Raw genomic sequence first — 10,603 nt, 5'->3', positions numbered from 1 at the left:
ATATATTACTTTCTTTTTTCTTCTTCGAGAAACGAGATGTAAAATAATAATAATATAAAATAAAGTAAAGATAGAAATAGATATATAGTAATACCAAAAGTTTATCAACGTACTTCAATACAGATTGCTTAAGAGAATCTATCAACTTAAGAATTAAAATTTGCAATACCTTAAACTTATTCCTTTCCATTGCTAGCATAGGTTATAAAAGTTTAAAATGAGTTAAGGGTTGAGTTGCCATCCAATCCCTTTGATGTATAGTGAGCAACGTATTCACTAATATGAGTTTCCCTGTATATGGCCGGGTTGCTGTCAGATAGAAACTCCTTTATCGGCCCAATTTTTCGTGCAGGAATTGGATGGAAAAAGCATACAACTGAAACTCTGGGCCCAATACGTCCAGCAAGTACCCTATGATCCACACTTCTGAACTTGTCGTTTGTGATTAGCTACAATTTAAAGAAAAAAAAAAAAAAAAAAAAAAAAAAAAAAAAAACATGACTGTGACGCAAAATGGATTATACTATAAAAATAGCAGAAGTATTCAAGAAGAGTATTTGCCTCTATTATATTACCTAATGTAGGTGAATTCCAGTAACATGGAATTCATGTGCCATGAAAAGAATGAGTCCACGTTACGAAAGGAATGGTGCATATTAGCATATATCTTATTGCTTAAGAATGAAATACCTTCTTAGAGTAGGGGAATAGGGGTTTAACGGCCATTCTCTAAGTTTTAAGCTTCACTTTTGCATTTTTTTTTCCTCATTTTTAATTTGGGCTTCTAGATTCTTTATCTTATATATGAATTAAAAAAAAAAAAAAAACTTACATCACCCTTTGGTGAGATTTTTAACTTTAACAACATAGAAACTAAATTTAAAATTAAGTGAGGAGTGACGGATTTATGAGGAAATAAAAGAGAATAGTCGAATTGGTGTAGATGAAGTTTTCTTAAATACTTTAAACCCTAATAATTAATACAATTATTAATATTGGAAATACATATGTGAATGAAGTCTCATATTACATAATAATGAAAAATGTAAATTATTAATATAATATAATTGGCCTTCAAATCATGGGCTTAGACCTTTTGTGGTAAATAGTGTCCTTATATGTTATATCAACAATTACTAAACATAAATTTATTGTACTTATAAAGGTAAAAATAGTTTCTTACACATGTTAAATATTTTTTAATTTATTTTTTATGTCAGTTGTTAGGGTCATATTTTCTATGTAATTAGCTAATCTTTTGACAAAATGCACTTTACTTGTAATTGAGTAAATCTAAGTTGGGTTTAATATATCAAGAAGTATGTTGTTTAAACATAACAAATGGTATCATTAAAGACATGAAGTTTGATCCAAGAAACAAATGAAGAAAAGTTATTTCATTAAAGCTTGACACAAGCTCAACACTTACTGCTATCAAGGATTAATGAAGAAGCTGGACACAAGCTCGATCTATCGAAAATTACGATTTTAGAATTCTTAGATCTGAAATTCGGCCCATGATGACTTGAATGATTAGGGTTTCTCTCTCTACAATCCTAATTATATATAAGACTTATTTTAAAAGTCATCAAGTACAAAAACAAAGACTTAGAACTCATATACTCTGTGTGAAGCTATTGCGTTTGTATATCTTAGGGTTTTGTAACCAAGTTCTTCCTAATCTTCATCGTTTATGAAATGAAAAACTTTACATCCAATAACAATCAATCAGGTTGCTGGAGTTAGTCACGTACTGGGATCCGTGCAAAGGAGTAAATCACAGATTAGAGATTTGTGCAAAGCGAAGAAGTCTACTACACGATTAAGTCCAATTGGGTATTAGAGTGAAGGTTCAACTGTAGATTGGTATTTTGGGATAGGCCAAGGTAATGGAAAAATTTCTTATACTTGTAACCGTTTGTTCTTAATTAGTGGATTTTTGGGAGTGGTACCCTGGAATTCATTCGGTAGGGTTTTTACCTTGCGAGAGGTTTTCTCCATTCATCAACAAATCACCGTGTCAATTTAATTTCCATTGCACTTAGTTTATTTGGTAATTTGTTGGTGCCTCCATGATTTGCATATAATTTGATCTAATGAATCAACTTGGGTAGTTAAATTAATTAACCAGGACCAATTTACTTTAATCCAACACCAGCAAAAGAATTCTTTGGGTTTTTTTAGTGGAAATAAGTGTTTTGAGGTTGATAGAAGTTTGTATCTAATGCCAAAAGTCTTTAACCTTGGTGATATTATCTACTCTTTTTATGAGGAAAACCAAAATTTAAATCCCCACTCTCCTATTGTTGTAACTATCGTGTTTTTTTTTTTTTTTTAATTGATATCTAATTCAAGTAAGGAAGGAAAATAGTGAAGAATTCAGTAGTTTATTTGGTGGACATAAGTGTTTTGAGGTCAACCAAGGAATGGCAATTTTCAGTTCAATAGAAATTGATATCTAATTCCTGAAGTCTAGTAGCCCGATGATTTTTATTTTTCCCCCTCTTTTATGAGGAGAACTAGAGTTCAAATTCCCTCTCTCATATTGTTATAACTAATGATTTTTTTTTTTTTTTTTTTTTTAAGTTGGATATCTAGTTCAAGAGAAGGAAGGAAAACGGTGTGATTTGGTGAAATCTCAAAATGTTCAATCCATGATATTTTTGGTATGATATTTAGGCTTAGCACTTTTCAGTTTTCATACACATCCAATTTGCTTGACTCATGATTGAATAAAGAAGGAAAAAGAATCATGTGAACATAACTAGTCTCCACCTGCATATAGTCACCAATGTTGACTACTAATGTTTCGTGCACTGGAGGAACGTCAACCCAATGAACTTGATGGAGGACTTGCAGGCCACCAATATTGTCTTGCAAGAGTATGGTTAGAGAGGATGGGTCTGAATGCTTTGTTGCGCCAAGGGTCAAGTTGGGTTCAGGACAAGCCGGGTAATAGTGGCACACTAATGTTTCCGCTTTCATGCATTCTATGTTTTTTAGGTACTCACTGCTCATCCCCAAAGCCTCTAATAGTAATTCTGATAGTGCCTTGCTTAGTTCAATCATCTGTTTCACATATTCACTTACAACCTCCCTAAAAAATAAGACACATAAAGTGTTAGCTAATTTTGCATAGACACAGTGTGTGTGTGTATATATATTGCATGTAGTAGTATTATTGTTGGAGTATGTGTGTTTCAAACACTTAAAGTATGTTTGTGTCCCACATTGGTTAGAGATAAGTTTACACATATGTTTATAAACCATAACACCACTTAAGTGTTAGCTTGAAAGATAATGGGCTAAGGGTTGGAGTTGGGCTTGGGTTGGGTTTAGGCTTGTCTCTATCTCTCTTGTTCCTCATTCTTTTTCTATTTCTTTTCCTCTAGCCCATTTTGGTTCTGCCCGTTGGGCATTAAATAAGCAACCCGTTGGGGCATTTAATGTGCAGCCCATTGGCTTGCACAGTGACCATTACATGCAGCCCTTCAGCCCTCACATTAGTTAGTATATTAAACCCTATATTCCCCTCTTTAGCTTTTCAGTTTTTTCAGCTATAGCAGCCGCCTCTTCCCTCTATTTTTGCTCTGTTTTTTTTGCTCATTTCCACTAAAAATTTTAGCATCAATTTTTAGTTTTAAGGAAAGGCAAATTAAGGTTGTTCCTAGTTCTTCTTACTTGAGTGTGTGATCAACTTGAAAAAATTACTATAATCTACTCTTGGGGGGTTGTTTAGCCAAGAGAGTCATTCACACCGAGTTCTACTCTGGGTGGCACGAATCAACCTTTAAAGACAATGCATTTTGCGTGATTCTATAGTTTGTGAGATCTTTCTAACTCTATATATTTAATTTTGTCATTGCTTATTTTTTAAGGTTTGTATTGTTGAATCAAAACTTGTTTATTTAGCCATATTTTCCAACAATTATTAGTACCTGCATACTAGGGGAAGTTCATCAGGGTTTAGAGGACCATCTTGGAATTCAAATAAAATTGAATCCCTCCAATCTGCTGCTTTGGACACTAAGAGAGCACCATTGCAGTAATACTTAACTCGTTGCTTCTGATCACGCGAGTACCACTCCATCTTCTCTTCCGTTGGTTGCTCATGGAATTGTCCCACAGCTTCTAACATGTCTATAACACTCCATGATTAATCATCTGGAAGAAGCCCCATGTTTCTGACGCTTTACGAACTTGATCAACGATCTCCATCCTTCGGCAACTTTGTTCAAAGCCTTGGACATCTATCACTGGAATGTGGAAGTGGGTAGTGGCGGGAGATAGCGTTGGAAGGCTCTCTGGTGGATGGATGAGGAACCTTGGGACCTTGGTCACTCCAGAGTCCACTAGTCCTTTAACTCCAGTTTTTGTTTCATCAAACTCCTTCACTTCCTTGGCTCTTTCGTAGCCCAATTCATCTCCTGGAACAAGTTTATTACCTACACTAGAAGTGAGTTCCATCCTAGAGGTGGTGGAATTTGGATTGTCAAAATGGAAATACTTACAATTTGAGGGTTGGGAAGTGCCCATATAAGCAAACTAAAGAAGGGTACAAGATGCCTATGTTGAATAAACTGGTAGATCAGATGCCTACGATTGTTGGCCCTTCAAAATATTTGGACCTTACAATATAATTAATAGTATGTCTTTTCCTTTGATCGTTGGCCCTTCACATATCACCATAACCAAAAATAGAATGTCGTAGTGGTAAGTTTCGTCTACATTTAGTCACTACTAGCCAAACAAAATGAGGGAACGGTTGTGGAATTATAATCAATTGTTGGTTAAATAATCACTGTTGTATACATCTCCTAACTGCCAGACTTCAAATTGAAATTATCCAACTTGGATTTTTGACCATCTACTGGCAAAAATCGGAAAGAACTTGAGTGTTTGATGACTTAATAATGTATTACTACTCTCTTTTCTTCCTGTTCAAGAAAATAGATGTAAATTTTTAAAATAAAAGTTAACAAATTTTCTATAATCATTAATTTAGGAAATAATTTTAAAAATTTTTTATGGAAAAAGAATAAAGTAATTGATTTTGTTTTTATAACTTTTTATAATTTCCATAAAAATTTATAAAAATTTTCTTAAAATTGTCTACTTAAGTCAAATGACTTAAGAACAACGGTCTATAAAATAATAAAAAGTAAAGATATAAATTAAAAGTAATGGCAAAAGTTTATTAACGTCAATACAAATTGCCATAGAGAATTCAACAACTTAGGAATTAATTAAAACTTGCAATGCCTTAAACTTCAATTCTATTAATTGCTAGCATAGTTTATAAAAGCTTAAAATGAGTAAGGGCTGAGTTTCCATCCAGTCCCTTTGATGTATACTGAGCAACGTATTCACTAATATGAGTTTCCCTGTATATGGGTGGGTTGCTGTCAGATAGAATCTCCTTTATTGGCCCAAGTTTTCTTGCAGGACTTGGATGGAGAAAGCATGCAGCTGAAATTCTGGGCCCAATACGTCCAGCCAGTACCCTATGCTCCACACTTTTGAACTTGTCGTTTGTGATTAGCTACAATTTAAAGAAAAAAAAAAAGAAAGAAGATTATGACGCAAAATGGATTTACTATATACTAATAGCAGAAGTATTGAAGCAGAGTATTTGCCTCAATCTATTATACTATCGGATGTATCCACCGTCTCTTTTAAAGTATGTAAGTGAATTCCAATTAATAATGTAGAATTCAAGTAATAAGTGAATGATGCATATATATATTGACCAAATGATCCACACGTTGACAAAAAAATTATGCATATATCTTATTGCAAGAGATATCTTCTTAGGACAGGGATTGGGGCAGTTTGATGCATTTGAGTGGCTAAGGTGAAAACTAATTTTCTTATTTTAAATGCAAAATTACTAATAATTAACATGAATCATGTAGAATTTTTTTTTTTTTTTACTTTAGAAATTTTATAGACACAAAAAATTTAGTAAAACTTTTCGTACTTGTTAATGTGACAGATTGGTAGTAGTAAATAAACGTTTGCTAACTTAACTATTGTAAAAAACGTTATGAATTCTTTTGTGTATTGCTCTCTGTTTGTTTGTTTGTTTTTTTGTTTTTTTTTTTTTTTTGTGAGAAGTGAAACATTCACAATATTTTTCACAACAAATATTAGGTATTAAGTTGCTTCTAGTTTTCTATTTGAACCCACCACTATAATTATTTTTTGTCATCAATAATAAGTTATAACAACCTGCTACTTAATTAGAATTTGTTGTAAAAGTGTTGTAAAAAATGTTGTAGATGTAACATTTCTCTCTCCTTTTTGTTTGTTTTCATTTGATGAAAAGAATATTATTTTATTTATTGGTTATAAATAATCATATTGGTTAAAATTTGGGGGCCTTTTTTTTACTTGGGGCCTTAGACGACCGCATCAACTGCATCTAGCATTTAGCCAGGACTAGGTAGGAATTAGGGGTTCAATAGCCATTCTCCAAGTTTTTAGCTTCCCTTTTGCATATGTTTTTTAAAAAAACTTACTTCAACCTTTGGTGAGATTTTTAATTTTAACAACATACGAAAGGAACTAAAATTTAAAATTAAGTAAGGGGCAACGGATTTGTGAAGAAATAAATGAGAATAGTCAAACTAGTGTGGATCAAGTTTTCTTATGTATTTGAACTCTAGCAGTACGTTGATGTAATTATTAATGTTGGGAATATACATATGAATAAAGTCTCACATTAAATAATAATTAGTTGCAAATTCACACAATGCGTAAGAATATATAATTATTTTGTAATATGGTATAATATATAATTTATTTTCTAAAATTTATTGAAGATAGTTTGTTCTCATTAAAAAATTGAATAAAAGTATTTTACATCTCTCTATCTCTACAAATATATCATTCTATTATGTTGAGTGTTTTTTTTTTAGAACTCGAGTGTGTTTGACTGATATTTTTTTTTTTTTTAAGCGATCTATATTTTTCAAAATTTTGTTATTGTGTGTTATATTTTCCTTTTTTCTTTTTGGTACAACTAATTTTATTTTTCAAATTAATTATTAAAATTTCTCACTTTCTTAAGTAAATTATCATGATAATCAAACTTCATAACAAATTTACAATTGGTATTACTCAAATAATCGATAGACATATTCAAATATATAGCCATGTAGATTTTATTTTGATATAAACTCAAACTCTCACTTCCAAAAATATCTAAGATGGGGAACTTATCAAAATACACACCACCAAAATTTATCAACCAAAAGTAAAGATACAAAAAATCATCAATTCAAAGTAGAGTTGCATGAAAGAATAAATAATTAAGAGAGAGAGAGAGAGATTTATATAGAAGAAGATGAGTAGAAGAATACTAAAAAGAAAATGTATAGTTGTAAACACTAAGTTATCCAAGCCATTTTACGAAATAGAATAACATCATATCATTATATATATACTTTCATATGATAATATCTAAAAATCAAGGAAAATAAAAGAAAAAAGATAACAAATTGAAACACAGCCAAATCACATCATCCCAAAATAGAGTTCAACACAAAAAATTCATCAACCTAAAGTAGAGATGCAATAAAGGATTAAAAATCCACAAAATGAAAGAAAAAAAAAAGAAAAAAAAAAAAAGAGAGAGAGAGAAAGATGGAGAAAGTATTCATCTTTTTGGTGTAGGAAAAATATAGATTGAATAGAAGAGAAAATAACAAATTTTTATGATAAATAAAATGGGGAGAAGAAGAGTCAAAATGAAAGAAAAATGAAGGGATGGTAGAATTGTAACATTAAGGTATAAAGTAGTGGGGAAATAAAAAGGTAAAAGTAAGGAGGGAAATGTTGGAGGAAATATAATTGTAAAGTGAGAAATTAATAAGGAGAAAAATAGTTTAAAATGAGAGGGAAGTATTGGAAATAGGTGGATGATGTGGCTCAATAGAAGTCAAAAGTATAGCAATAATAAATGCTATATTTTAACTTATATATATATATATATATATATAATTTGAGTGATTAATATAACATAATTAGCTCTAAACTCATGAGCTAAAGCATTTTGAGTTTAGTGGTGTTCCTATATGTTATTTCAACTACTAAATTGGAGTCTTCCAAAGTGTTATTTCCCTTATAGTTACTAAATATATTGTACTTTATAAAGGTAGAAATAGTATCCAACACATGTTAACAATTTTTTTAATTTATTTCTTTATGTCAACAAAAGAATAAATCTTTAGGTTTTTTGGTGGACATAAGTGTTTTGAGATTGACCAAGGAATAATATTTTTTAATTTGATAGAAGTTAAAGGTAGAAATAGTATCTTACACATGTTAACCATTTTTTTAATTTACTTCTTTTTTAGCAAAAGAATTAATCTTCAGGTTTTTTGGTGGACAGAAGCGTTTTGAGATTGACCAAGGAATGATATTTTTTAATTTGATAGAAGTTTGTATCTAATGTCAAAAGTCTAGTAACTTGGTGATATTATCTACTCCTTTTACGAGAAAATCAAAATTCAAATCTCCACTCTTCTATCGTTGTAATTTTTTTATTATTTTATAAAAGTTGATATCCAATTGAAGAAAAGGAAGGAATATAGTAAAGAATTCATTAGTTTATTTAATGGACATAAGTGTTTCGAGGTTGAGCAAGGAATGGCAAATTTCAAGTTGATAAAAGTTGATATATAATGCCTAAAGCCTTGTAGATCGGTGATTTTTTTCCCATTCTTTTATGAGGAGAACTAGAGTTTAAATTCCATATTTTCTATTATTGTAACTATTGAAATATATATATTTTTTTAAATAGATTTCTAATTCAAGACAAGGAGATCGGTGTGATTTGGTGAAATCTCAGAGAGTTCGACCTGTGATTTTTTGGAATGATATATTTTCCTTCATTTAGGCTTAGCACTTCTCATTTTTCTTACACATCCCGTTTGCATGGCACACGACTGAATAAAGACGGAAAAAGAAATATGTGAACAGAACTATAGTTTCTACCTGCAGAAGGTCACCAATGTTGACTGCTAATGCTCCGTGCACTGGAGGAACGTCAACCCAATGATCTTGATGGAGAACCTGCAGGCCACCAATATTGTCTTGCAAGAGTATAGTTAGAGAGGATGGATCTGAATGCTTTTTTGTGCCAAGGGTCAAGTCTGGTTCAGGACAAGCTGGGTAATAGTGGCACACAAACATTTCAGATTTCATGCATTCTATGTTTGCTAGGTAGTCAGTACTAAGCCCCAAAGCTTCTGATAGTAATTCTTTTAGTGGCTTGGTTAGTTCAATCATGTGTTTCCAATATTCGCTTACAGACTCCCTGAAAATTAAGACACATATAAGATATAAATCATATAACATAGACAGTATAAATATATTACATGTCTTTTTGCATTCATTTTCACTAGCTAGAAGTATTATTAGTACCTGCATGCTAGGGGAAGTGCTTCAAGGTTTAGGGGACCATATTTGAAATCAAATGAAATTGAATCCCTCCAACTTGCTGCTTTGGAGACTAGGAGATCTATATTGCTGTAGTACTTAACTGGTTGCTTGAGATCACGTGAGTACCACTTCATCTTCTCTTCCTTTGGTTGCTCATGGAATTGTTGAACTGCTTCAAACATTTTGTCCATAGCACTAACTGGAACTCCATGATTAATCATTTGAAAGAAGCCCCATGTTTCTGATGCTTTACGTATTTGATCAACGATCTCCATCCTCCGGCAACTTTGTTCATAGCCTTGGAGATCTATCACTGGAACTTGGAAGTGGGTAGTGGCTGGAGATAGCATTGGATTTGGAAGGCTCTCTGGTGGATGGATGAGGAACCTTGGGACCTTGGTCACTCCAGAGTCCACTAGTCCTTTAACTCCAGCTTTTGTTTCATCAAACTCCTTCACTTCCTTGGCTCTGTCATAGCCCAATTCATCTCCTGGAACAAGTTTATTTCCTACACTAGAAGTGAGATCCATCCTAAAGGTGGTGGAATTTGGATTGTCAAAATGGAATTACTTACAAATTGAGGGGTTGGAAGTGATCATATATATAAGCAAAAGAATGGTACAAGATAGATCGACGCCTTTGTTGACTGAACTGGTAGATTCGATATCTATGATTATAAAAAGGCATGTAAAAGATAACTTATAAAAAGGCCGATAGAAATATTCACTCTTAGACTTGAGAAAATATACTATGCATCGCATGCATATTTCTTCCCTCTCACATAGAGATGGACTCCACATATCTATGTGGAAGGGAGGAAACATGCATTTGATGTATGGTATACCACCTCCTAATACTTGGCCTAGACATTTACAACAATAATAATAATAATATATTTTACCAAAAAAAAATAATAATAATATATGTTGAACAGAAAATGTCATTCCAAAGATCACCAATAAATGTCATTGTTAATGATGAAACGGTTGTGCAACTAGTGTAGGTTCATTGCCTAAAACCTGGATCAGTCTAGCTTTTTAATATTTTCTTCCTAGTTGCTTTCTAAACAATCCCTCTTTTTAAATTGTTTTTTCTAACTTACTTTTTCATCACGGAAATGTCCAATGAATGAGCAGAATGGTGAAGTTTTCTGGTT

At 32.0% G+C, this 10,603-nt stretch overlaps 1 protein-coding gene and 1 pseudogene across 1 annotated transcript; both read right to left on the bottom strand.

Annotated features, from left to right (window-relative positions):
* Window positions 1-212: 212 nt before the first annotated feature.
* On the bottom strand, window positions 213-4,467 carry LOC115961692 (annotated as a pseudogene).
* A 799-nt stretch (window positions 4,468-5,266) lies between these two features.
* On the bottom strand, window positions 5,267-10,089 carry LOC115962224 (1-aminocyclopropane-1-carboxylate oxidase homolog 1-like). Its single transcript, XM_031081123.1, has 3 exons — window positions 9,430-10,089; window positions 9,001-9,322; window positions 5,267-5,542 (listed from the first exon to the last, which is right to left on the bottom strand). Exons 1-3 carry the CDS (start codon window positions 9,975-9,977, stop codon window positions 5,297-5,299), a joined length of 1,116 nt encoding a protein of 371 aa, XP_030936983.1. The 5' UTR covers window positions 9,978-10,089; the 3' UTR covers window positions 5,267-5,296.
* Window positions 10,090-10,603: the final 514 nt, after the last annotated feature.

This window comes from Quercus lobata, chromosome 9, assembly GCF_001633185.2.
Source record: "Quercus lobata isolate SW786 chromosome 9, ValleyOak3.0 Primary Assembly, whole genome shotgun sequence".
NCBI lineage: Eukaryota > Viridiplantae > Streptophyta > Magnoliopsida > Fagales > Fagaceae > Quercus > Quercus lobata.
Note: the sequence above shows the minus strand (reverse complement) of the source record. Positions and strands in the feature narration are given on the sequence as shown.